General features: G+C 54.7%; 1 protein-coding gene across 1 annotated transcript; it reads left to right on the top strand.

Moving 5' to 3' along the window:
* The first annotated feature begins 72 nt into the window (after window positions 1-72).
* On the top strand, window positions 73-27,962 carry ANPEP (alanyl aminopeptidase, membrane). Its single transcript, XM_086711542.1, has 21 exons — window positions 73-195; window positions 9,291-10,126; window positions 10,668-10,810; window positions 10,926-11,065; window positions 11,472-11,598; window positions 11,690-11,844; window positions 12,060-12,173; window positions 12,285-12,428; window positions 12,590-12,655; window positions 12,793-12,858; window positions 14,265-14,440; window positions 14,704-14,783; window positions 15,906-16,039; window positions 16,162-16,217; window positions 17,119-17,266; window positions 21,468-21,559; window positions 22,038-22,148; window positions 22,266-22,433; window positions 23,222-23,362; window positions 23,823-23,904; window positions 27,352-27,962. The coding sequence occupies exons 2-21, from the start codon at window positions 9,516-9,518 to the stop codon at window positions 27,499-27,501; spliced, it is 2,904 nt and encodes a 967-aa protein (XP_086567668.1). The 5' UTR covers window positions 73-195; window positions 9,291-9,515; the 3' UTR covers window positions 27,502-27,962.

Here is a 27,962-nt window from a genome sequence, read left to right as displayed (position 1 = left end):
GGGGCGGGCGCGTGGCCTGAAAGGGGTTAACCGGGAGGAGTAGTGGTCGGGTCAGGTTACTTCCCTTTTAAACAGACGGGGAGAGGAGGAGTCAGGTCCTGGTGGGGCAGTTTTCGGTGGCGGCCTGGCTCCTGGACGTCGTCGGGGAGGAGGCTCCCAGCCGGCCTGGGTCGAGCGCCTGTGCGGGTCCCTCGGGCAAGTGCAGCGCGGTGGAGGGCTGCGGGCGCGCAGGGGGTGCGGGGCGGGAACCGGGCTGCGGGCGCGCAGGGGGTGCGGGGCGGCGGCGGGGCCGTGGGGAGGGTGGGGGGCCGCGAGCCGGCGGGGCAGGTGCGCGATGCTGCAGGGGCGGGGCTGCGGGCGCGGAGGGGCTGCGGGGCGGCAGCAGGAGTGAGGCGGGGACCGCGACGCCGGCAGAGGACCCCACGTCTGCTGCCGACGCCCCCTTCTCCGTCCGGCACACTGAGGCCCAGGGAGAGCGAAAACTTTTCTTCCTTTCTTGTCTTTTTTCTTTTCTGTTTTCTTCTGCTTTTCTCTTCTTTTCTTTTCTCCCGCCCCTCCTCCTCCTCCTCCTCTTCTTTTTACAAAAGATTATTCCTAAATGTGCAGCAGCTTCCAGGACGACCCTTCGCTCTAGATGTAGGTGGCAGCAGATGCTGTGGCAGGGGACCCAGATGTTTCAGCAGGAATGGAATGAAGGATCGCCAGGGCCCCAGGCACAGGAAGGGCTTACTCGGGCCAGATTTCTTCATTCCACCTGTGGCCAGGGGGCCCTTCCCCGCGGCTTCGTGTTCAGCTCCTGATGTGTGTGTCCTGCCCCTCTCTCTCCACTTCTGCTGGAGTGCCTTCTCTCGGCCGCCTCCTTGGCCAGCTTCTCGGGCTGCTTCAGGGACTCCTTGCGGCACTTCGGTGGCCCGGCTGGGTGCCTGCTGCCCCGTCCCCGGGCCCCGCCCCCAGAAGTGCGAGGAATGCCTTTGGCAGAGATCCTGCTGTGATCTTAGGGTCCGCTCACCCGCTTCCCTGTGAAGCCTTGGAGTTAAGGCTAGACCACCTGCAGAAGAAGGTTAAGCTGCTTCCATTTCGCAGGTGGGGAACAGGCCCAGCTGAGTGCGGCAGCCCAGCCCCCTCCTTGGATTCCCACCTCCCCCACCCCAGTCTCTTGCCACTCCTACATCTCTAAGTCAGGTCCTCCAGCCCCTCTGCTTGAAGTTTGTTTGCTTGCTTTTGAAACTTTTTTTTAACAGTTATTCATTTTTGAGAGACAGAGCAGGAGCAGGGGAAGGGCAGAGAGAGAGGGAGAGACAGAATCCAAAGCAGGCTCCAGGCTCTGAGCTGTCAGCTGTCAGCACAGAGCCGGACCAGGGCTTGAACCCACGAACCGTGAGATCATGCCCTGAGCGAAGTCGGACACTCAACCATCTGAGCCACCCAGGCGCCCCTGAAGTTTTATTGCTAAGCACTCTGGAGAGACGGCAGGGGTCCCCACATTGGAAGGGGTGGGGGGGGAGTGAGGGTTGGAACTGGGCGTGGTTCCAGGGCTTGTGGCTCTAGTGGAAGGTCCAGGCCCCCTTGCTGGGGGCTCCTGGATGGTCTGAGGGATGGCAGGGGTGGTGGGCGAGCCGCTCACACTGAAGTCCCCTGGTGCCTTCCTCCGCGTCAGCCGTCAGCCATCACCACCTGCCTGGTCCCAACCCTAGGTGTCTGTCATCAACAACCCTACAGTGGCTTCAGCTGCACCCGTGGAGGTTGGGCCAGAGGCCCCCGCGGGCAGCCCCCCAGCGCTAACCTATTGCCAAGAAGTTCCACTTTCTAGAACCACCCTCCCCCCCCCCCCCACCAGCTTCCTGTCCTGGAGCCTGGGGCTCCTAGCCCTTTCCATTCCCCTGACGATCAGACCTTTCATCCTGCCCAGATCTGCCTTCTGTAACTTGCTGTCTATCATGTGTTGTTATGCTAAAAGGTGTTTGTCTCCTCCCGGGGTCCCTAACATTTCCTGGGCACTGCACAGGAGCCAATGGGGGCCGGGGTAGGAGGCTGGGAGGATGCTTACGTAGTTGAGCCTGTAAAAGCTGCCACTAACTAGCTGTGTGACCTTGGGCGAGTCACTTAATCTCTGTCGGCGCTTTGGCTTCCTCAGCAGCCCACTGGTGGTGATTATCCTGGTGGGGCACACAGTAGGTGCTCAGTTACACAGATAGGAGTTGCCAGGCAAGAGCCACAGGCCAGAGTGCCCCCCCCCCCCCGCCCACTGCACACCTCCACAAGGCCTCTCTGCTTCTTCCCTCCTGAGTGCCCTACATGGGGCTAGAAATCTGTAGCAGGAGCTGACTTCCCATTAGGGCCCTTCTGAGGTTCTCACAGGATGAACAACGTCTGATGGTCCCAGAGGAAGCACCCTGGGGGGCTGGCCCACACCCAGCCTCATGCAGCTGTGGATTGAGGCCTCGGAAGTCTGGGAGTAGGCCAGGGCCTTGAGGGGCCAGAGCGTGCCCTGTGCTGGGGCCCTAGCTGCGTCCCTGCCTCCCACTCACTGTTCCTTCGGGACAGACAGATGGGCTTCAGATTGTCCCTAGAACCCAGCCTGCCCAGCCCTGCAGGTGATGGGGAAACCGAGCGAGCACTGAGAAGCGGCTTACCCAGGGGTCTGTGAGGGAGCCTAGATCGCACCCGGCTGCTGGTCCTGGGGTCTCCCCACCAAACCCCCTCCCAGGCTCCTGGTGTTTCCATGTTTGAATAGGAGGCAGGTTGTGCCCCCACATCTGAGACAAAGGTGACTTTTACTTGTTTAGCTGAGGTCTCCTACACGTGTGGCTATGGCTTAAATATTCTCCAAGTTGTCAACCTTAATTTTATTTTCTTTTTAATTTAGAAGAAACTTTGTTCTCTAGACCAAAATATAGATAGCCATAGGAGGGCTGCTTTGGTTGAGATGGGGCTGGAGGTCCTCAGCTTCTCCCCCGTCAAGAGATTAATGGTAAAAGGGGGCACCTGGGTGGCTCTGTCGGTTAGGTGTCCGGCTCTTGATTTCAGCTCAGGTCATGATCTCACAGTTTGTGGGTTCGAGCCCCGCATCGGGCTCTGTGCTGACCGTGTGGAGCCTGCTTGAGATCCTCTCTCTCCCTCTTTCTCTGCCCCTCACCTGCTCAATCTCTCTCTCTCTCTCTCCCAAAAAGCAAACTCAAAAAATAAATAAACAGATAAAAAAAGAGATTAACAGTAGAAGGAACACACATTTTGCTTCCCTGCAGAAAGGTCCCACTCCAAAGACAGCCCGCAGGGAACACCACCCCCAGGATCACACAGGGTGGAACAAGGCTTTCCAGAGTGAGTGCACTTATGCAAGATGATTTTAGGGGCCACCTGGATGAGTAGGTTTTAAGCCAATAATCTTCAATTAAAATGTGTATCGGAAAAACGATGACACATCTAACCATGAGTTCATGGTCATTATTGCCCAGAAGTAGAGTTAAGTAGTGGATGGAGTTAAGGAAAGATATTAAGTGAATAATACACGAGAGGATCAAAATTTGGCAAAACTCACAAAGGTGGTCTGTACGCATGACCCAGGAGCCCAAGAAGAAGGTGAGGTATGGGGGGTGGGGGGCAATCTGCCCTGAGGATCGAGTGTCCGAATTACACTGAGTTCCATCTTAAAAAAAATTTTTTTTTTCAACGTTTATTTATTTTGGGGACAGAGAGAGACAGAGCATGAACGGGGGAGGGGCAGAGAGAGAGGGAGACACAGAATCGGAAGCAGGCTCCAGGCTCTGAGCCATCAGCCCAGAGCCCGACGCGGGGCCCGAACTCACGGACCGCGAGATCGTGACCTGGCTGAATTTGGACGCTTAACCGACTGCGCCACCCAGGCGCCCCTGAGTTCCATCTTTAACCACGGTCTCGTTTTCTTAGTGATGTATCTATTCCACAAACATGCGTCACCTGCTGGCTGTGCTAGGTGCCTGCCTGGTGTGGGGGATACTATCCCCGTGGTGCTCAGAGTCTTTAGGGGGCCGGGAAGGCTGTGCTGGGACAGCAGCCCTGAAGTGAGCCTCCGGGATGATGGGTGAGGGAGAGACAGGAGCCTCCCAGCCCCAAGGAACAGCTTGTTGCTGGTGGGGAGGGGGTTGCAGTATGTGGCTAGAAGAGGGAGAATGTGGTGGGCTTGGGGAACAGGAAGAGGCCAGTGGGCAGAGCCCAGGGGGTGACAGGACAAGAAAGCCTGAAATGAGACCGGAGAATCCTTGGGGGCTGGATCACGCCAGACCTAAAAGCCATGGCAAGGATTGTGTGCGTTATCATTGATTTAGCCAATATTTACTGGGCTCCTGCCCTGTGCTCGTGATGGAGGGGTTTACAAAATTAGAGTCTTCCTTCAGGGGGCTTAGGTCTAGGGACAGGTCTTTGGACACAAAGCTGGCCTATTCGTAAGTGCTGTGTTAGAAGTGTGACCCAGAGGCCAGTGAAGCACCGAGGGGAGAGGAGCCGTCAGGCACGAGAAGGCAGTGACATGTGAGCTGGGCTTTGAAGGTTGAGTAGGAGTTGGACAGGAGGGAGGGGAAAGGCACTCCTAGGAGCAGAAGCAGGATGAGTAAAGCCGCCGAGGTATGGAAAGGTGTGGGAAATGCCTGCGGCTGGAGCCACACTAGGCATTGGAAAGAGGAGAGGCCAGAGGGTGCAGTTCACAGAAGGTCTGAGGTTTCATTCCGCAGACAAGAAGGAGCCGGAGACCCGGTTCGAGCGGGAAAGGAAGATCCTTCTGCTGAGGCGTGTGGCGAGGCTGGGTGAGGTTGGGTACTCGCCACCACGACCCAGTGGGGTGTGCAGACGGCCGGGCTTGGGCCACGGCATGGGGGGGCTTCTCAGTGGAATGGCAGGTGGGAGCCACGGCTCATGCCCTCTCTGAGCCCCCGGAGCAGAGACCCCTTATCACAGGGCAGGAGGCTGCCTGCCGCACCAGCTTTGAAAACCGGAGGCTCTTTCCAAAAGGGTAAAGATTCTAGCCAGCTGGGCCTGCGGTCCGTGTCCAAAGCAAACAGGAAGAGACCACACTGGGCCGGGCGGGAGGAGGAGGGATTTTGTTTGGAGGAGGGACTCGGCCAAGTGGGCTGTCGGGACTTTCTGCTACAAAGGTGGGAGGGGGCTGCAGGCCCAGTCCGAGACAGAGTGAAACTTAGTTCAGGGGGACACGTGGCCCTGGATGCCAGCCTCCGGGGTTACGATAAAGATGGCCTCCCTAGGCGAATCCTAGTCCTGATGGTAGGAGATCCGGAGCACGTGACACGTCACCCTTGGGAGCCGCAGTTCCCTGTCACCATGCCCCAGCTGGAGCTTTCTCTTGGGCTCTTGGCTTCCCATTAGCGCAGCCTAGGCCTGAGGGGGTGGCTCCCGGCCGTGGCGGTGGGAGGTCCACACCGCCCAGGCCAGAGCCCTGTCGGCGGGTCTCCGTGGAAGGAGGGAAATGCCAAGGGCTCAGAACACCCTCAGTCTGAGAGGTGGGCACCCAGGGTTCCCCCGCAGACCCTGCACTCAGACCTCGCGTCCCCTGGCCAGATGACGGTGGCAGTCATTCCTTCTGGCAGTTACACGAGAGTGAACTGATCTCTGTGTCCCTTCACTTACGAAGCCCTCGCCCAGGCTCAGGGGATGGCAGACCCGAGCCAGGGCGGGGAGTGCCAGCCACATGAGGTTCCTCGGGAATTTACAAGCTGATGGAGGAGGCGTATGTGAGCCCTGGGATGCATTTGGCCCTAGCAAGAATACTGCTTGTCTGCCATGGTTGGAGGAAGGTGCAGAGAAGGGGGCAGGCAGTGCTCCCCGGGCAAGGGTGGGGGCAGGGACAGGGCTGGAAATGGGCTAGAAAGCCTTCAGTAAGGAGGGACTCCTGAAACGACTCACGCGTTCACGCGTTCGTGCGTGTGTGCAGTCACTCAACAAACGTGTATGCAGCACCTAGTGTGAGCCAGGCACTGTGGCAGGGCTGATGGGGACCGCAGCTGCCGGGAGAGACAGACAGGACTTGGGTCTTCACCATACGATCAAATGGAAAAAACTGCACTGAGTTATAGAGCTTTGAAGAAGAGGTTCATGGGACTAATGGGGACTAATGGGAACGAATGGAACTCATGGAACTAGGGGGACTTGACCTGGTCAGGGAGGTTGAGGTGGCTTCTCTGAGGAAGACTTGAAGGATGACTAGGACATAGGTGGGGAAAGAGGGAGGAAAAGGTGATTCAGGCAGCAGGAACAGCATGTGCAAAGGGCCTGTGGTGGAGAGGCTGGATGAAGCCCAGAGTGGCTGGACCACCGTGACAGAAGGGAAGAGTCAGAGACAGAGACAGAAGACTCTGGGAAATGGGCAGCTGAACTTGTGGGTCCCTTTTAGAAAATTTAGTCTGGATTTTATGAACAGAAGGAAGGGATTTTTTGGTTTTTGTTTTTAGGATTTTATTTTGGGGGCACCTGGGTGGTTCAGTCGGTTAAGCATCCACTCTTGATTTCGGCTCAGGTCATGATCTCACGGTGGTGGGATCGAGCCCCCTATGTGCGCTGAGTGCAGAGCCTGCTTGGGATTCTCTCTCTCTTCCTCTCCCTCTACCCCTCCCCCCGCACCCTCTCTCTTTCTCTCTCTCAAATTAATAAACAAACATTAAGAAAGAAAGAATGATGGGGATGCAAGCTAGTGCAGCCACTCTGGAAAACAGTATGGAGGTTCCTCCAAAAACTAAAAATAGAACTACCCTACGACCCAGCAATGGCACTACTAGGCATTTATCCACGGGATACAGGTGTGCTGTTTTGAAGGGACACATGCACCCCCATGTTTTTAGCAGCACTATTGACAATAGCCAAAGTATGGAAAGAGCCCAAATGTCCATCGATGGCTGAATGGATAAAGAAGATGTGGCATATATATACACAATGGAGTATTACTCGGCAATCAAAAAGAAGGAAATCTTGCCATTTGCAACCACGTGGATGGAACTGGAGGGTATCATGCTAAGTGAAATTAGTCAAAGACAAAAATCATACGACTTCACTCATATGACTTGAGACAAAACAGATGAACCTAAGGGAAGGGAAACAAAAATCATATAAAAACAGGGAGGGGGACAAAACAGAAGAGACTCATAAATACGGAGAACAAACAGAGGGTTACTGGAGGGGTTGTGGGAGGGGGGATGGGCTAAATGGGTCAGGGGCACTGAGGAATCTACTCCTGAAATCATTGTTGCACTATAGGCTCACTAATTTGGATGTAAATTTTAAAAAATAAAAAATAAAATTAGAAAAAAAAACAAGAAAGAAGGAATGAAAGCTGACTAAATTTTTAAAAAAAGATTTTATGTTTCAGTAATCTCTACGCCCAACATGGGGCTTGAACTCCCAGCCCCAGGCTCGAGTCGCACATTCCACTGACTGAGCCAGCCAGGAGACCCAGAAAGGTTGTAAGCCGTGGTGAAAAATGACCCAATTCTTGGGCCAAACAGGTTGGAGGGGGCCCGAGCGGAAGTGGTGAGTCCATGAGAGTATAGTGGTGTCTACTTAAACAGAGAGAGTGACTTTGACCAAGGACATGATCAGATCAGAGGATGAGGGTAGAATTGGATGTGGAGGTGAGGGTCAGGAGGGGTTAAGGTCTGAGTCACTGGGCTGCTGGATGGCAAGAGTGATCACGAACATTATTTTATTAAGTATGATGAGTGAGATCTTCGTTGCCACTGAGGATGGGAATAGAGGCCTGGCCGAGCTCTGAGTGGGGAAGAAGGGCACGATGTTTCAGGTCTATTATGTGGAGTTCAACGTGTTTTCTCAGTAAATCTGTGCAACAAACCCAAGAGGTGAATGCTATTATCTATTTATGAAGAGAGAGATCTCAGAAAGAGAAAGTTACCTGCCCAAGGTCACAGCAGGGAAGAGGTTAAGTCTCCACCAGCCTCTTCTCTCTCTCTCTCTTTTTTAAAAAGTTTATTTATTTATTTTGACAAGGGTGGGGGTGGGGCAGAGAAAGAGGGAGAGAGAGAGAATCCCAAACAGGCTCCGAACTGTCAGCACAGAGCCTGCTTCGGGGCTTGAACTCACGAACCGCGAGATCATGGCCTGAGCCAAAATCAGGAGTCAGACGCTTAATTGACTGAGCCACCCAGGCGCCCCCAGCCTCCTTTCTTTAAAAACAAAACAAGGGGCGCCTGGGTGGCGCAGTCGGTTAAGCGTCCGACTTCAGCCAGGTCACAATCTCGCGGTGCGTGAGTTCGAGCCCCGCGTCAGGCTCTGGGCTGATGGCTCAGAGCCTGGAGCCTGTTTCTGATTCTGTGTCTCCCTCTCTCTCTGCCCCTCCCCCGTTCATGCTCTGTCTCTCTCTGTCCCAAAAATAAATAAATGTTGAAAAAAAAAAAAATTTAAAAAAAAAAAAAAAAAAAAACAAAACAGGGGCGCCTGGGTGGCGCAGTCGGTTGAGCGTCCGACTTCAGCCAGGTCACGATCTCGCGGTCCGTGAGTTCGAGCCCCGCGTCGGGCTCTGGGCTGATGGCTCGGAGCCTGGAGCCTGTTTCCGATTCTGTGTCTCCCTCTCTCTCTGCCCCTCCCCCATTCATGCTCTGTCTCTCTCTGTCCCAAAAATAAATAAAAACGTTGAAAAAAAAATTTAAAAAACAAAACAAAACAAAACAAAACAGGGGCGCCTGGGTGGTTCAGTCAGTTAAGTGTCGACTTGGGCTCAGGTCATGATCTCACGGTTCGTCTGTGCGGACAGCATGGAGCCTGCTTTGGATTCTCTGTCTCCCCTCCTCTCTGCTCCTCCCCTGTTCACACACACACTCTCTCTCTCTCCCTCTCTCTGAAAAATAAATATACATTTTAAAACCAACAAAACAAAAAAAAAACATGGCAAAACATCTTTCTTTCCCCTCAGTATGCCAATGGCTGAGATTGAAGTTTTGGGCAGGAAGGGGTGAGAGGGGGAACCTGGAAGGACTCCCTGCTCTGAAAGAATCGAGGGAGGGCTGGGCCCCTGTCGCCGACGAGCCCCGGGCACCCTGCCAGGATCCAGCCACGGGGGTGACCCGAGGCACTCTTGTCCCAAGCCAGAAACCGATCCTCTCCTCCCTTGTATCTCCTCCTTCTTGCTCCTGGGAAGTCCTCCGCAGACTCTAACCTCGGTCCCCCTCCTCTGTCCCCGCTGTCCCGGGGCACAGGCCGATCGATGCCACCCGGCCCTGCCGCTTCCTCTACCCGCTGCCTGCCCGTCAGCCCTCCTTCCTGCAGCCTGTAACCGGACGCTGTTTGCTCCCCACCAGGCACCCCCAGCACACTGTTCCTGGATCTCAGCCTCTCCAGGGCCCGAGCACAGGGCGCCCCTGGCCAGCCCACTGACCTTTGCCTGCCTGAGCCCTGGTTAATTTTTGCCCAGTCTGTGGGCTGTGGGGCTCCTCCCCCTGCCCCTCAGGGATATAAGTCTGGCCAGACGCTGCGCCTGCTCCTCGCCGTCCTGAACCTCCCCCAGCTCCCCCCCTGCCCTCACCATGGCCAAGGGCTTCTACATTTCCAAGCCTGTGGGCATCCTGGCCATCCTCCTGGGCGTGGCGGCCGTGTGCACCATCATCGCTCTGTCCGTGGTGTACTCCCAGGAGAAGAACAGGAGCACCGAGAGTTCCACGGCGGCCCCCACGGCGGCCCCCACGGGCCCTACCACCACCGTGGCTACTACCTTGGACCAAAGCAAGCCATGGAACGTCTACCGTCTACCCAAGACGCTGATTCCCGACTCCTACAACGTGACGCTGAGGCCCTACCTCACCCCCAACAATAAGGGCCTGTACGTCTTCACGGGCACAAGCATCGTTCGCTTCACGTGCAAGGAGTCCACCAACATCGTCATCATCCACAGCAAGAGGCTCAACTACACCAACCACCAGGGGCACATGGTGGCCTTGTCGGGCGTGGGGGGCTTCCAGCCGCAACCTGTCATCGTCAGGACGGAGCTGGTGGAGCTCACCGAGTACCTGGTCGTGCACCTCCAGGAGCCGCTGGTGGCCGGCAGACAGTACGAGATGAAGAGTGAGTTCCAGGGGGAGCTGGCCGACGACCTGGCAGGCTTCTACCGCAGCGAGTACATGGAGAACGGCGTCAAAAAGTAAGTTGCGTCTGCATCTGCTCAGTGGGGCGGGTCCTAGAAGCTGAGGCAGAGCCGGGTCCTGGGGGCCGAGGAAGGTTTTGGGTTGCGGGCCTCGGAACCGCCTGGAGCCTTCGGCTGGCCGTGACTCCATCCGCGGGGGCCGGGGGCAGGGGGGCGGCTCTTTCCTGGGGAGCTTCCATCCCCCCCGCGAGGGAGTCGGGGGCAAGTGGCGAAAGAACCCCTCGGACAGATAGGAGAACTGGGGCTCGGAAGAGAGAAACTTGCCCAAAGCCTCCTAGTTAACTCGGGCACGGATCCTGCCGGGACTTTGACCCCGACTCCTGAAGGAGTTCTGCTCTCCCATAGGAGCTGGCCTGTCGGGGCCCAGAGGCTGTTTGGGGGAGGCGGGGAGGGCAGGGATGAGCCGGACCAGGCTTTCATGCCCAGCGACATGCCCTTCTCCCGCATGCCCGGCGGCGCCCTGAAGCCCCCGCCCTGCCCACCCTCACGGGGTGCAGGCATTCTGCCAGCACACCCTCTAATACCGCGGTCTGGGCAGGGTGCTGGCCACGACACATATGCAGGCTACAGAGGCCCGGAAATCCTTCCCGTGCTTTGACGAGCCTGCCATGAAGGCCACGTTTAACATCACCATCATCCACCCCAACAACTTGGTGGCCCTGTCCAACATGCTGCCCAGAGGTGAGCGGGTCTGTCCCAGGGGCCACACACAGCCTTGGGAAGAAGGCAGCCCAGGGTTGGGATGCAGGGCGGGGGAGAGGAGGCGTCTCCACATGCCTGAACGGTCCATGCCCAGGCCCCAGCGTCCCGTTTGGTGAAGATCCCACCTGGAAAGTCACCGAGTTCGAAACCACACCCATAATGTCTACTTACCTGCTGGCCTACATCGTTAGTGAGTTCTCATATGTGGAGACAAGAGCTCCCAGTGGCGTCCTGGTAAGAAGCTGGGCCTGTCGGCCCTTCCCCGGGGTTGGCTCTGGCCTGACGGATATTCCTCTTTTATTAATTCCCATCTCAGCCTCTGAGTTGTTAGGCCGGTGTTTAAATCCCAGCTCTGAGTGATCTTGGGCAAGTGTCTTAAGTTCTCTGACCCTCGGTCTCTGCATCTGAAAAATGGGTCTGTCCTCATGAAGGGAGTTCCCAACGCATGGATGCCAAACGGATGATGGCCGTGGCTATTATTATTCCCAGAGCTCCTCCCTAAGGCTCAAAGCCCCCCAAAGACCCCCCAGCCCCTCATTTTAACCTAGTCATCCCCCTTACTAGCCTGGGATCCCCACGGCTTGGCCCATCTGCACCAGGAGCCTAGGGGGAACTCTGACCTACCCCACCCTCTTTGCAGATCCGGATCTGGGCCCGGCCCAGTGCAATCAACCAGGGCCATGGCGATTATGCCCTGAAGGTGACAGGCCCCATCCTGGACTTCTTTTCCCAACATTACGACACGCCCTACCCGCTCAACAAATCGGGTGAGTGAGGGAGCGTTGTGGTGGGGGCGGCGGGTAGGGTTCCCCACCCAGAGGCCGTCCTGACAATGGCTTTGGCCCACGCCACGCCCAGACCAGATTGCCTTGCCTGACTTCAACGCTGGCGCCATGGAGAACTGGGGGCTGGTGACCTACCGGGAGAGTGCGCTGCTGTATGACAGGCAGTCCTCCTCCAGCGGCAACCAGGAGCGCGTGGTCACCGTGATTGCTCACGAGCTGGCCCACCAGGTAGCCCCTGCTTCCCAGGGAGGGTAGGGAAAGGACATGGCCCAAGTCCCCGCTCTGCCCTGGGCACCTGCGAAGGGAGGAGGGTCCCACCCGACAGGATGGCAGAGGGGAGTCACGGCGAGGTTGGTGGAGTCCCGAACCGGTGCCTGGCGCGTGGGGGACACCCGGTGACCGTGAGCACAAGGCCAGCCGGGCTGACCTTCCCCCCCCAACAGTGGTTTGGGAACCTGGTGACCTTGGAGTGGTGGAATGACCTATGGCTGAACGAGGGCTTCGCCTCCTACGTGGAGTACCTAGGTGCTGACTTTGCAGAGCCCACGTGGAATTTGGTGAGCCGGCTGCCCTGGGCCCCGAGGTCTGGGGACGAGGGGCTGGGGGAGGGGAAGACCCGGGTCATCCCGTGTCGGGCCGGTCTCCTGACGCCCAGCGGGGCTTTGCAGAAAGACCTCATGGTGCTGAATGACGTGTACCATGTGATGGCTGTGGACGCCCTGGCCTCCTCCCACCCGCTGTCAACTCCCGCCTCGGAGATCAACACGCCGGCCCAGATCAGCGAGGTGTTTGACTCCATCTCCTACAGCAAGGTACTGAGACAGTGTGTGTGTGTGTGGGGGGGGGGGGGGGGGAGGGCGTGTGGAAGGGGCAGGGACACAGCTAGGGCACTGGGAGCATCTGCCCTTGTCCGATGGGGGCCCAGGGTCCGGCTGGCTCCGCACAGCCTTCTGAACCCCCTCCCCTCCCCCAGGGAGCCTCTGTCCTCAGGATGCTCTCCAACTTCCTGACTGAGGACCTGTTCAAGATGGGCATAGCGGTGAGTCCCCTTGGTCAGCCATGGAGGCGGGGGGGGGGGCGGTTTCCTCCAGCCCCCGAGGTGCGTCGCCACAGACATTCAGTGGTGGAGGCTGGGGAGCACCTGCTTTGCCCTCACTGCGACCTGTCTTTCCACAGTCCTACCTCCATACCTATAAATACGGGAACACCATCTACCTGGACCTGTGGGAGCACCTGCAGCAGGTCAGTGACAGCCAAGCCCCCTGCAGCCATCGTGTCGGGGTCCTGCGGTGCCCTAAGTCCCTAGGGGTGGTACACGTGTACTAGAATGTGTCCAGCTCCACTGCTCACCAGCCCAGGGGGGTCATTTGAAGCCTTGTTGCTCATCTGTAAAGTGGGGGCCATGATGGCTCCTTGCAGGAGGCGTGAGACCATGGGTCAAGACCATGGGCAGCTTGCCTCAGCCCGTAGTGAGCTCCGTGATGGGAGCCGAGGAGCCCCCCAGGTCTTAGAGGTGAGGAAACCAGCCCTCCTCTGCCTGGAACTTTGGAGCGAGTCTTTCTATCTACTCAGCACTCCTGGCTGCCCTGTGCTCCGACCAGCCCCTCCCAGGCATGAATTTGCACACACCAGCACCCCCCCCCCCCCCCCGCACGAACTTTGACCCTCCCACCCAGCCCTTCCTTGCGTTCCTGTGCACTCAGACCCCAAGCAGCCCCTGCAGTGCAGACCCTCGGACTGCCCCTCTCCCCGCCCCCTCCCCCGGCCCCCCTGCCTCTAGTACGGCTGGAGTCCGCACACTCCCCATCTTCCCCCAGAGCTTCCCTTCCCTTAGGGCTCCTTCTCGACCCCTCCTCAGCCCCACTGACCCCTCCAGAATCCCGAGCCCGGATCCACGAGGGAGGGGAGACCCAGGGCCTTGTCTCAGAGTCACAGCCGGGCTCCAGGGCCCTCCATGCTGGTCTTCGGCCCAAATTCTTTCTTCTGGTCTGTCCCCCTCCCCCGCACCCCTTCCCTGCCCTGACCTCCCACAACCTGCCGACAGGGGGCTCCTCACTGCCTCGGTCCCTCCCCTCCACATCCACCATCTTCCTCGCCTGCCTCAGTTTCCCGCTCCTTCCTCTCCTCCAAAGCTGAGCCCTCCTCCACGCCTGCTCTACCCCTGCCTCCAGGGTACTCCCTCTGTGCTGAGCCCCCCCTCTCTCTGCAGCAGCCCCCAGCTCCCCTCCCTGTTCAGCCTGTGCCCTTCTGGTGTTCTTTATCCTCTTTCCTGTCTTAATTTTCTCAGTCATTAACAGACGTTGTTGGCTTTTTGCCGTTATTACTAAAGCAGTGCACGTGCATGGAAAAAGATGAAAAAAGACCCAAGAAGACAGTAGCGACCGCCCTAAGCCCGTCCCCAGACCACCTACTCCTGCTCCCTGTCTCTGCACCCGCTCGTGCCTCAAACTATGTTTTCCCTCCTCTCCTTCTCCCCTCCCCTCCCATCCTCTGAGGTTCGAGCTGAGCTGGGACCCAGGCTCCTGCCCACCCCCACCCCCACCCCCACCCCGGGCTCCTCCGCTGGCCCTGCCTCCCTGCAAGGTGGGTCTTCCGAGGATGCCCTGGGCGGGCCACTGACGGCCGGGCACCGTCTCGCTGTGCTCCAGGTTGTAGACAAACAGCAGACCATCAAGCTGCCCGACACCGTGAGTGCCATCATGGACCGCTGGATCCTGCAGATGGGCTTCCCCGTCATCACTGTGGACACGCAGACAGGCGCCATCTCCCAGCAGCACTTCCTCCTTGACCCCCAGTCCGTGGTCACCCGCCCCTCACAGTTCAAGTGAGCAGCAGGGGGCACTGAGGCAGGCGTCCTGTGAGGGCTCTGAATGACAGGTGCCGTGGTGTCCCTTGACCGTGGTGGGTCCTGACCTGCCGTGGTCCCAGCCCCAGCACCTGGCCCCGGATGGGGGGGTGGGGGAGGGGCGTGTTCAGTGCCCAGACGGAGCCGGGCAGAGACTGGGAGGCTGGGCGGGGCTGTTCTTTGCTGGCAGTGACCGAGAGCGGCCGGCTGTCATCACCTGGCATCTGGGTCTCTTGTTGCAGCTACCTGTGGATCGTTCCCATCTCTTCTGTCAGAAACGGCAGCCCGCAGGCTCACTACTGGATGCCGGGCGTCGAGAAAGGTAATCCAGCCCCGCCCTTGTGGACAGCCGTCCCCTCCCCCACACCCCCAGCTCCAGGCTCACATCCTGGGGTTTCCGCCAGGCCTCATGGCCTTCCTTCATGGTCTCATTCAACAAATGGAGCCCACCTCTCTGGTTCTGAGCTCTACTCTGCGGCCGCCCAGCTGTGTGGCCCCGGGCAGGTTGCCATTCCTCTCTGGTCTCCCATTTCCTCATTTATAAAATGGGGCTAGCGGCCCGGTTGAGTTGTGTGGGGACTAAAGAAGAGAACCCACATGAGATGTTTAAGACAGTGCCTGGCGCAAAGCATAAACAGCCCTACTCCACCAGGTACTGGGGAATCCGGTCAAGGCAATTCGTCCCCTGCCGAGGCCAAAACTGCAGCTGGAGAGAAGGAAGATAAGCAGCTAAAACTTTCTAGAGCTGTGTTGGATGCCTTAACAGAGGCACGTACAGGCTGCTGGGGCATGGGGCAGGGAGCCAGGAATAAGGAAGTTTCAACTTCACGGAGAGGTGAGGGAAGGCTCCCTGGAGGAGGTGAGCTGAGTCTTAGAGGAAGAAAAGGACTTAGCCAGGCTCGTGGGGGCAGAAGAAAGAGCAAGTGCGAGGCAGGAGAGAACTAAGGACTGTGGCTAGGGCAGAGTTGGCCCCCTCTGGCTGCCGGGAGCAAGGCCGGAAGGGAGGGCAGAGAGGGGCAGCACTGGGGGTGCTGACTGGGGGGGGCGGGCATTGCCTGGGCTTCCCACTAGGTGATGGGTGGGGGGGGTAAGAGGGGAGGAGGAGGGAGGGAGGAGGGGCGGCAGCCTGTGGAGTCGGTCGGGGTGTCCTGAGGCTGTGCCGATGGAGAAGTCCGGGCCGCGGTCACTGGCCCAGCCACGGGGAGCCTGTGGGAGACAGGAAGGGCACCGAGGGGCAGAGATGGCACTTGGTCCCTCTGAGGGCAGAGTTTGGCCTGGCAGCCCAGTCCTACCTCGGCCCCTTCCCCTCCCCCTTCCCTTGGCATCGCCTGAGGCTTGAGGGCCAGCCGGTGCCAGGCTGCGTGGGAGGCCTGGAGGAAGACAGGCCAGGGGTCAGCCTGTGGCCTTCTGAGCAGCCCCACCTAGCTCTGATCTCTCCCCGCAGCCCAGAATGACCTGTTCAAGACCACAGCTAATGACTGGGTTCTGCTGAACCTCAACGTGACGGGCTACTACCTGGTGAACTATGACAATGAAAACTGGAAGAAGATCCAAACTCAGCTGCAGACAGACCTGTCGGTGAGTGTTGGCCGCCAGCCCCCATCCCCTGCCCCAGGCCCTGGCCCTGCCCACCGCCGCCCCCCCACCCCGCCCCGCCCCCAGCAGCAGCCTGAGGTCACGCGCTCTGTCGCCCCTTCTAGGTCATTCCCGTCATCAATCGGGCTCAAGTCATCCACGATGCCTTCAACCTGGCGAGGTGAGTGCCCCCTTCCTCCTGGGGCCCAGCCTGTCCCTGGCCTGGTGACTTGGGCAAGTGCTGTTCTACAGCGAGCACACTGCTGTGGGCTCCCTGTGCTTTTCTGCGCCCCTCCCTGGGCCCCCACACCCCTGCAGATTGCTAGTGTTACAACCCACTTTTCCCAGATAAGGAATCCGAGACTCAGAGTTTGACTGAGTGCTTTACCTGGGGTCACTCTGTAGCCCGTGACAGCCAGACACAGGTCTGGCCAACTCCAAAACCACAGTGTCCTTTATAGCACCAGGCTCTTCCTGAGGATTAACTGTGTGCCAGCCTGCCATGGCAGATGCTACAAAAAGTCTGGGAAGGACAGAGCAGGAGAGAGGCAGCATGGATAAACAAATATTTATTCCGCACCTACTGTGTTCCCAGCAGGTGCTAAGCTCTTTGACTTAGGTGATGTCACCCATAGACACGGACATTTATGAACCACAGGTGCACAGATGGTCTGAGGAGGAGGAGGGAGGAAGGCACAGGGGGCCGAGCAAATCAGAGAAGAGGTGGGCAGAATAAAGAGCAGAGGTTTTTTGTCCTTATGCATCTCAGCTCTGTCTCTTATGGGCTGCGTGGCCTTAGGCAAGTCACTTTGCCTCTCTGAGCCTCAGCTTCCCATTTGTCAAATGGGGATAATACGCAGGGGAATGTGATTGGCAGTGGGTGAGGACAGGGCCTGAGCTGACCTTGTCCCACATCCCTCCCCCGTCCCCGGCCCCACCCCTACCTACCCCCAGGCCCATCTACAGTGAACGTTGGAGCTGGCTCATTTGGGGCTCTCAGGTTTCAGGAAGGGGTTGGGGCCCCCTCAGTGGGGACTGGGCTTAATGGGGATGCTTACCTGAGCCCTTGTGTCTATCCCCAGTGCCCAAAAGGTCCCCGTCACTCTGGCGCTGAACAACACTCTCTTCCTGATCCGAGAGACCGAGTACATGCCCTGGCAGGCCGCCCTGAGCAGCCTGAGCTACTTTAAGCTCATGTTCGACCGCTCTGAGGTCTACGGCCCCATGAAGGTACAGGGGGGCAGGGCAGGGTTCGAGGGCCAATTTGCCCGGTGCCAGAAATGCACCATTAGGGAGTTACTAGAAATTTTGTCTGGAGCGGTGGCACCCTTCGGGCCGACAGGACACCGGGTCCTTTTCTGAGAGCAGGTGGGCAGAGTGGCAAGAGGGATGTAGGGTGAAGGGAACAGGTACTGGAAAGGTGAGCAGGTTGGGTAGGGCCGAGAAAGGACACAGACGGGGGCGCCTGGACAGCTCAGGCGGTTAGGCGTCCAACATGGTTTCGACTTAGGTCACCGTCTCATGGTTTGTTGGGTTCGAGCCTTGCATTGGGCTCTGCACTTACAGTGCAGAGGTTGCTAGGGATTCTCTCTCTCTCTCTCTCTCTCCCCCTCCCTCTCTCTCTGCCCCTCTCCTGCTCTCTCTCTTCCCCCTTTCTCTCAAAATAAATAAATAAATTTATTTGTTGAGGCTCCCATGAGGGAGATAAGAGAGAAACTCAGCAGGGTGATTTACAAAAGAAAAAAAAAAAGAACCCAAAACAATTGTCCAACAGTTGGAGATTGGTTAGGTAAACTACGATATCCATTGATGGAATATTATGCAGCCATTAGATGAAACTTGAAGAGATCTTTTTTTTTTTAATTAACTTGTTTTATTTTTTATTTTTTCAAATTTACTTCCAAATTAGTTAGCATCTAGTGCAACAATGATTTCAGGAGTAGATTCCTCAGTGCCCCTGACCCATTTAGCCCCTCCCCCCTCCCGCCACCCCTCGCATAACCCTCTGTTCTCCATATTTATGAGTCTCTTCTCTTTTGTCCCCCTCTCTGTTTTTATATGATTTTTGTTTCCTTTCCCTTAGGTTCATCTGTTTTGTCTCAAAGTCCTCATATGAGTGAAGTCATATGATTTTTGCCTTCCTCTGACTAATTTCACTTAGCATAATACCCTCCAGTTCCACCCACGTGGTTGCAAATGGCAAGATTTCATTCTTTTTGATTGCCGAGTAATACTGCATCGTATATATATATACCACATCTTCTTTATCCATTCGTCCATCGATGGACATTTGGGCTCTTTCCATACTTTGGCCATTGTCAATAGTGCTGCTATCAACATGGGGGTGCATGTGTCCCTTCGAAAGAGCACACCTGTATCCCGTGGATAAACGCCTAGTAGTGCCATTGCTGGGTCGTAGGGTAGTTCTATTTTTAGTTTTTGGAGGAACCTCCATACTGTTTTCCAGAGTGGCTGCACCAGCTGGCATTCCCAGAGGTCATTTTTTAATTAAAAATTTTTTTTTCTCGTGCACTTCCTATGATGTTGAAAGAGGTGTGATGGCAAGTGAGATTTTAACTCTTTAACCTGCCTACGTTGGATTTACTCCATCCTCCCGATGTAGTTAAGTCACAATATTTGATCAACTCAGTATTCAGCATTTACTGTATTGTGGTTATTGAAATTTTTTTTTAATGTTTATTTTTGAGAGAGAGAGAGAGAGACAGACAGACCGTGAGCGGGAGTGGGGCAGAGAGCGAGGGAGGCACAGAATCCAAAGCGGGCTCCAGGCTCTGAGCTGTGAGCACAGAGCCCGGGGCGGGGCTCGAACTCACGAACCACAAGATCATGACCTGATCATGACCTGAGTCAGATGCCCAACTGACTGAGCCACCCAGGCGCCCCAGTATTGTGGTTATTTAAATATCATTCTCCGGGGTGCCTGGGTGGCACAGTCGGTTAAGCGTCCGACTTCAGCCAGGTCACGATCTCGCGGTCCGTGAGTTCGAGCCCCGCGTCAGGCTCTGGGCTGATGGCTCAGAGCCTGGAGCCTGTTTCCGATTCTGTGTCTCCCTTTCTGTCTGCCCCTCCCCTGTTCATGCTCTGTCTCTCTCTGTCCCAAAAATAAATAAAAACGTTGAAAAAAAAAATTTAAATATCATTCTCTGCTGAGCCACATGGACTACTATGTTTATGTCCCCCCCCGCCTTTTTTATACATCTTGGACAAACGTTATCAGGGCATATGCTAGATTTGCTGCATTTTCCTGGAGGCGTCCCTCCCTGCCGGAGCCCGCAGTCCATGTGCTCCCTTCTGGAACTGCGGCTCAGCCCCACCCCTCCCCCGAATGGGAGGCTCTCCCCTGGTGTGGCATCTCATGTTTCCTGAACCAGTGGGTTCTTCCTTGAGTTTTCTCTCCCATAGTGGAGCACCTTTTCCAGGAGTTTTTGAGAAAGTGTCCCTAAGAGTGGAGGTAGATCATGCACAATGTGTTTATTCCATCACCACACTGGACCCAGAATTTACCTGGGATTAGAAGTTTCTAGGTTGGAAGCTACTATTCCTCAGACAATTTCAGGCCTTGCTCCGCTGATGCCAAGCCTCTCGTGCTGCTATTGAGAAGCTCAGAGGCTTGCTCATCTCTGGTTCTTTGAACGTGGCTGTTTTTTCCCTTCTGGAAGCTTGTGGGCTCTTCTCTCAGTCCCGATGTGTCTTTCTCCTCCTCCTCCTGTAGCCCCGTCGGCTACAGATTGTGGGCGTTTCTTCTATCATATGGTTATTTTTAAAACATCTTTTTTTAATGTTTGTTTATTGGAGGGGGGGTGGTAAGAGGCAGAGAGAGAGAGAGAGAGAGAGGGAGACACAGAATCCGAAGAGGCTCCAGGCTCTGAGCTGTCAGCACAGAGCCCGATGTGGGACTCGAACCCACAAACTATAAGGTCATGACCTGAGCCGAAGTTAGATGCTTACCTGACTGAGCCACCCAGGCGCCCCAGTGTTTTATTTTGAGAGAGAGAACACATGCACATGTGAGTGGAAGAAGGGCAGAGAGAGAGAGAGAGAGAGAGAGAGAGACGGAATCCCAGTCCATGCTGAGCTTGGAGCCTGACGTGGGGCTTGATCTCACAAATCATGAGATCGTGACCCGAACCAATGTCAGGAGTCAGATGCTTAACCGACTGAGCCACCCAGGCACCTCTGAGCATATGACTCTTGATCTCAGGGTTGTGAGTTCAAGAACCATGTTGAATATAGAATTTACTAAAAATGTACACACACACACACACACACACACTAGTATCCATGAGTGTGTTTCCCTGAGACCAGGGAATCACCCTTTATCTTGTATAGTGAGGCTGGTGATGCCCACTTTCTATGACTGGCGGACACGGGGGAAAAAGAAGCTGACTAGAGTTACCTCCAGTTAGGATATAAACTTTCACCTCTTCAGTCGGCCAACCCTTCTGCTATGTCTGGGGCCCCCTGATTCTGAGCCCCACTGATTCAGCCTCACCTGTGGGGGTGCTGTTGCCCTGCTGCAAGGTGGGAAGTGGGAGCTTGGGGGTTCAACTACTCCTGCTGCAGACTTGGACTCATTCCCCCTGTGTTCAGCCCCCGCCTCACCCCTGTCTCCTGCAGACCCGTCCCTCTGAGTCTGAGCCTTGTCTGGGCAAGCCTTGCTTCCGGTTCCAATCCCCCTACCCCTGCCCCCGGGGCCCGCACTGTGACTCTGTCCCGTCCCTCCCTTCCTCTCCCCACCTTGCAGCTTCCTGACTGCATGGGCATCTCATCCACTCTTTTTCCCTTTCCGTTCTCTTGGCTCTTGGAGGTTTATTCCTTTTACGTTTGGACGTGGATTCCGGTTGGGGCCCGTGACGATCGACCGTGTTGAACCCGAGTCTGCGAAGGGTGTTAGTAACAGGAGGCAGAACTTACATTCCAGTGTCGGGGGCAAAGGGCAGCAGACAGCATGACGGATCTGCTGGGTAGATGGGGGGGGGGGGGGCGGGAAGAAGGGGTAAACTCACCAATTTGAAAATCAGTCTGGGGAAGCTCCTGGGCGGTTTTCATTTTCTGCACATGCTGCTCTGTATTTTCCACACTCTTCACAGTAGACACGGAATACTCACCACCGGGGTTGGTGGTGGAGCGTGGGAACCCAACACTATTAAAAACTGGTGACACAGACAAGGAGTGTTGGAGCTGACTGAAGCTTTCAGGCAGGAGAGCCTCGGGCCAGTGATCTGAAACCTGGCCCGTGCGGGCCCCTTTGGGCCCTGCTGGCTCCCTCGGGGCCCTGAGCCTCCGGCCTCTCTGCCTCCGTAGCCAGCAGCCCTTGCTGCACCTACACCCACGTCAGAGGCTGCAGGGACTCCAGAAAGACCTGGCAGGAGTCTTGCCTTCAAAGCTCTCCGTGTTTTCTTTTGCCCAGAGGTACCTGAAGAAGCAGGTCACGCCCCTCTTCAATCATTTCGAAAGAGTCACCAAAAACTGGACTGATCACCCGCAAGCCCTCATGGACCAGTGAGTGGACCGTTGAGAAGCCAAGAGCCTCTCTCCTTTCCTTATTTCTGGAGGCCATGGGCAGCCCAGCTACCCTGACCCGGGGAGTCCAGGGCAGGGCCCCGCAGTGTCCTCTGGAGGCCATCTCTTGGCCGACGCCACCAGGCGGGAGGAGGAGGCCTGCCCTGAGGTTCTGTGCAGCCTGGGAGCCCATCTGACCTCTTTGTACAAGGGACCCAACTGAAACTCTGAGGTCCCCTCAGGGTCTTGATCATTCAGATTCTCGGTGTTCAGATAGGGGCTGCAGCCTGTGCTGACTCCTCTAAGTCCCTGGGCTGCCCAAGGCACAAAGCCACTTAGGGGATCCAGTGAGCAGCCTCAGACAGAGCCCGGGCCCCGCCATCCTTCCCGGAGCTGTGTGTCGGCAGGGGGGTGTCTCTGCCCAAGTCTGGGCCGGGCGGCCCATGGGCATGCTGACAGAGTGTCACCCGTGGGGCAGGTACAGCGAGATTAACGCCGTCAGCACCGCCTGCTCCTACGGGGTTCCTGAGTGTGAGAAGCTGGCCTCGACTCTTTTCGCCGAGTGGAAGAAGAACCCCCAAAACAACCCGTGAGTGTATCCCCCGCTCCTCCCCTGACCTTCATCCGTCCCTAGAGCCCACAGCCGTGTCCTCGTCAGACCCTCGTCCCCCCGCCTCCCTGCCCTGACCCTCTCACCCCTCGCCAGGATCCACCCCAACCTGCGGTCCACCGTGTACTGCAATGCCATCGCCCAGGGCGGCGAGGAGGAGTGGAACTTCGTGTGGGAGCAGTTCCTAAAGGCTGAACTGGTGAACGAGGCTGACAAACTCCGCGGAGCCCTGGCCTGCAGCAACCAGGTCTGGATCCTGAACAGGTGAGGACCGGGGCCCGACGGGGCCGCGTGAGTTCCCCTCCCCACGGGGGACCCCACGTGGGAGAGCAAGAACCAGCCGGGACTCTCATTCATGGCATCCTCACAAACCTGTGCGGTGGGGCGGTGGGGCGGTGGGGCCCCCATGTCGCAGAGGAGGACACTGGGGCTCAGAGAAGCGAAAACAACTTGCCCAAAGTCCAGAAGCTTTAGTAAGTGGTGGAGCCAAGATCTGAACCCACGTCTGGGTCTCCGTCCCACACTTTTAACCGCTTTGGCTTCTTGGCCGGTAGTTGACAGAAGCTCAGTTTTCCTCTCTGCCGAGGGCTCTGTTGCAGCTGGGCCTGGGTCCTTTTGGATGTCCAGCGGGGCACGCCCCAAGCTCCTGGCTCCCACCGGCCACCTGTATGTCATCTCCCAGACCCCAGTAAAGAAGAGCCTCCCTCAGTGTCAAAGACAAAGGTGGCTGCCATGCCTGGGACAGGGCTCCCGGCCCTGGTAGTCCTTCCTGTCTTCATTCATTCATCATCAGTCATCACATATCCATCGGGCACCAGGTCCGTGTCAGGCAGGGCCAGTGACCCTGCCTGGGAAACTCAGTGTCCCACCTGTGAGAGGGAGGTAGGACGAAGAGGTCTTCAACCCTCAGTAGACTGAAGGGACATTAGGAGGATGCCGGAGAGGTGTCGGGGGCGGGGGAGGGGATCCTTTGCCTTCCTGGGTTCTCTGTCTCATATCATCTGACTACAGCCCTTGGAAGTGGTCACTAACCCAGCATCCTTCCCTCACAGGTTCCTGAGTTATACCCTGGACCCTAACTTCATCCGGAAACAAGATGTCACCAGCACTCTCAGCAGCATCTCCAGCAACGTCGTCGGGCAAACCCTGGCCTGGGACTTTGTCCAGAGCAACTGGAAGAAACTCTTTCAGGAGTGAGTCTGGGGGAGCCTGCTGGGAGAAGTGCCCGCCAAGGCTGGGGTGTCCGGGGGCGGAGGGAAGGGTCCGTGTGTCTGTGTGCATGGGACACCGCAGGGCTGGAGCGTGGTGGGGGGCTGTGGACACCGCCTAGGAGTGCTGAAAAATTAACCCAGCTTGCGGTCAGACGCGGGGGAGGGCGGGGAGGGCCAACATGGAAAGACAACGCAGGATATGGGCTGTCCTTTCTCCCACTTGGGGCAAAGAAAGTCTGTTTCTCTGGAGACAGGGGAGCAAGGATACTGAGATCAAACCTGCGGTCGTGTCCCTCGGGGTATCACCTTGGGTGTGTCATTTCATCTCACCTCCAAGATGGGGACAGTCGCAGAGCAGACGTGAGGGTATAATGGCACCTGCCAGTCACGGAGCATTGCTTCTTCTGCCCCTCACGATGTCTTCTCTCTCCTGTCCCCACAGCTATGGCACTGGTTCCTTCTCCTTCTCCAACCTCATCCAGGCGGTGACCCGACGATTCTCCACTGAGTTCGAGCTGCAGCAGGTAAGAAGCCCGGGACCCTGGGGCGGCATCCAGAGGTCCATCGCGAGTCTAAAAGGACCATCATTCAGCCGGCGCCCCCTGGGTGTGGTCAAGGAGAGCCCGGGCTCCACGTTGCCAGGCCTTCCTCACCTGCAGGGGAAGCTGGGTATTCAGGCTTTTTATTTATTTATTTTGTTTTTTTTTTTTTAATTAATTTCTCTCTATATTAAATCAATATTTATTATTTATTTAACTATTAAATAAATATGTAGTTAGCTAACACACAGTGTAGTATTGGTTTCAGGAGTAGAACCCAGTATCCAGGCTTTTTAAATGGTGACGATTCAATCAGAAAACTTCATCTTGGAACTTTCATATAGGCAAAAAGTAAAGATGATAATATAAATGAACCTCCACGTACCTACCCATTACCCAGATTGAACAGTTATCAGCGTTTTGCCGGTTCTGTTTTGGGGGTGGAGAATTTTCAAGCAGGGATCACTAATATCATACAGTTCACCTGTCTATGATTTAGTCCTATTTAAAGGAATTTTTAAAAGATAATCTCAATGTTATTAGCAAAGCCAAGAAAAGGAACAATTCTTTACGTGTCATATTCTGCCTGGCCCATTTTTGTTTGTTTGTTTTGTTTTTATTTTTGAGGGAGAGAGAGAGCAGGGGAGGGGCAGAGAGAGGGGGAGACAGAGGATCTGCAGAGGGCCCTGTGCTGACAGCAGAGAGCCCGAGGTGGGGCTTGAACTCACGAACTGTGAGGCTGAAGTTGGATGTTCAGCCGACTGAGCCACCCATGTGTCCCTCTATCTGGCCCATTTTAAACCTTCGAGGTTGTTTCTTTTAAAACTCATTTTGCAGTGATATGCGTGTTTGAATCAGAAGCTAAAGTTAACTCATTGTATTAGGTTGATATTATCTATTTTTTTAATTGAGATATAATTAATGTACTATAAAACTCGCCATGTTAAGTGGCTTTCAGGATATTTACAAGCTTGTAGAACCATAACCACCATCTACTTCCAGAACATTCTCATTACCCCCCAAAAGAAACTGTGGCAGTCGCTCCCCAGTCCTCTGTTGTCAGCCCCTGGCAAACACTAATCTACTTTCCGTCTCTATGGATGTGCATATTCTGGATATTTCATGAAATGGAATCATATAATATGAGGGCTTTTGTGGAAGTTTCATCCATGTGGTAGGGTCCCACTCCTTTTTATGGCTGAATAATATTCCATTGTATGGGTGTAACACATCTGTTTATCCGTTGATCAGTCGATCGACATTGGATTGTTTCCACTTTTTGACTATTATGAATAACGCTGTTATGAATGTTCATGTACAAAGTTTTGAGTGAACATATGTGTTTGGTTCTTTTGGGTATACACCTGGGAGGGGAATTGATGGATCATTTGGTAACTTTATGTTTAACTCTTTGAGAAATTGCCAAAATGTTTTCCAAAGTAATTGCACCAATGTACTTTCCACGGCTCTATGTCTTTGGACACTTACGTTTCTTTTCTTCCTTCGTTCCTTTGTTCCTTCAGTCCTCCCTCCCTCCCTCCCTCTGCTTCCTTCCTTCCTTCCTTCCTTCCTTCCTTCCTTCCTTCCTTCCTTCCTTTTAAATTATAGCCATTCTGTGGATGTGAGATAGTATGAATTGCATTTCTCTAATGACTAATGATGTTGCACATCTTTTCATGTGCTTATTGGCCATTCATATGTCTTCTTTGGAGGAATGTTCAAATCCTTTGCCCATTTTTTAATTGGGATATTTGTCTCTTCATTTTTGAGTTGTAAGAGTTCTTTATATATTCTGGATACTAGACCCTTATTAGATACCTGATCTGCAAATGTTTTCTTCCATTCTGTGGATTGCCTTTTTACTTTCTCAATAGTGTTTTTCCATACCTTAACATTTTTTTTTTATTTTGATGAAGTCCAGCTTTCTAATTTTTCTTTTATGGCTTGTGTTTAGGCATATCTAAGAAACGATCACTTAATCCAAGGTCATGAAGATTTATACCTGCTTTTTACTAAAAGTCTTACTATTTGAGCTCTTACATTTAGGACTTTGATCAATTTTGGCTGAATTTTTGTATATGGTGTGAGATGGGGGTCCAACTTCATTCCTTTGCATGTGGCTGTCCGATTGTCTCACTACTATTTGTTGAGCAGACTATTCTTTCCCCCACTGAATGGTCTTGGCACTCTTGTTGAAAATCAATTGACTGTAAATGCGAGGGCTTATTTCTGGACTCTTAATTGTATTTCATTGATCTATCTGTCTGTCCTTCAGCCAATACCACACTGTCTTGATTACTGTAGCTTTGTAGTGAGTTTAGGAATGTCAGCCCTCCAGCTTTGTTCAAGATTGTTTGGCTATTCTGAGTCCCTTGCATTTCCTTATGAATTTTAGTATCAGCTTGTCCATTTCTGCAAAAAAAGGCAGTTGGAATTTTGATGTGGATTGCGTTGAATCTGTAGATCAATTTAGGAACCGTTCCCATGTTAATAATATTAAATCTTCCACTCCATTAACACGGATTTGGGTCGATTTGGGTATCGTTTCCTTTTATTCAGTTCTTCTTAATTTCTTCCAACAGTGTTTTGTAGTTTTCAGCATTACCAGTCTTGTATGTCTTTTGTCAAATTTATTCCTCAGTCTTTTATTCTTCTTAATGCTATTGTAAATGGGACTGTTTTAATTTCATTTTCGTATGTCTCATTGCTAGTGTGTAGAAATGTAGTATGATCTTGTATGTTGCTCATCTGAAACCTTGCAGAATTTGTTAGTTTTAATAGTTTTTTGGGGTTTTTTTGTTTTTGGTAGATTCCTTAGGATTTTTCTGAATACAAAAATCATGTCATCTGCTTATAGAGATAGTTTTACCTCTTCCTTTCTGGGTGCCTTTTATTTCATTTTCTTGCCTAATTGCCCCGGCTGCAACCTCCTGTACTAATATATCTTTTCATCTGTGACTTATTTATTTATTTATTATTTTATTATTTATTTTATTATTATTAAAAAATTTTTTAATGTTTATTCACTTTTTGAGAGACAGAGAGAGACAGAGCATGAGTGGGAGAGGGGGCAGAGAGAAAGGGAGACCCCAAATCTGAAGCAGGCTCCAGGCTCTGAGCTGTCAGCACAGAGTCCGCCGTGGGGCTCGAACTCACGGACCATGAAATCATGACCTGAGCCAAAGTCGGGGGCTTAACTGACTGAGCCACCCAGGAGCCCCGAGGCTGTGCTTATTTTCACCTCTGCCCTAGATAAGGACTTTATCCCAGGGACAGAGAAGGGCCAGCCCTTTCTCTCCTGGAGAACAGGCCGTGGCTTCTCCATTTGCAAGGGCCCTAATGTGGACAGGGAGGACAGAGGACTAGGCCGCCCTCCCCTCATGCTGTGTTAGAGACCCAGCCTGAGGCTGAGAATCTTCATTTCCTTGGCAGCTCGAGCAGTTCAAGAAGAACAACATGGACACAGGCTTCGGCTCAGCCACCCGAGCTCTGGAGCAAGCCCTGGAGAAGACCAAAGCCAACATCAAGTGGGTGAAGGAAAACAAGGATGTGGTGCTCAGGTGGTTCACAGAAAACAGCTAATGGTCCTTGGTCCTTGCAGTCACCTGGCCCCCATGTGAGATGCCTATTCTGTGTCTGTCCCAGTGGCCCACGGCAGGACCCCTTCCTGGAGCCTGAGGCAATGGTGTCCTCACCCCAGGACAAAGTCTCTGGCCCATGTTTTCTCCACTCTGCCCATGGGGCCAATCCAGTTCCTGATGGCCAGACTGCCCCAACACCTCTCAGTCCCTGCCCCTCCTGCCAACTCCACCCCAGGCCTGGCATGGTGTCTGTCACCCAGGGCCCTGGGGCTGATCTCAGGGAAGCCCAGCGCTGGGGTCAGATGAGCAGAAGCCCTTGATGGACGATGGATGGCCTTAGGGGGCGGCCCTGTGCCCTCTCTCACCTTCCCGTAAATTTCCTGAACCTGAGGAATCAACAGGGCACCAGATCTATATATTTTTTTTCTAAGAGAAAATGTAAATAAAGGATTTCTAGATCAA

Source organism: Puma concolor, chromosome B3 (assembly GCF_028749965.1).
Source record: "Puma concolor isolate L17-30 chromosome B3, mPumCon1.1.hap2, whole genome shotgun sequence".
NCBI classification, from domain to species: Eukaryota; Metazoa; Chordata; class Mammalia; order Carnivora; family Felidae; genus Puma; species Puma concolor.
The sequence above is the reverse complement of the archived record's forward strand: the minus strand, read 5'-3'. Positions and strand labels throughout refer to the sequence as shown.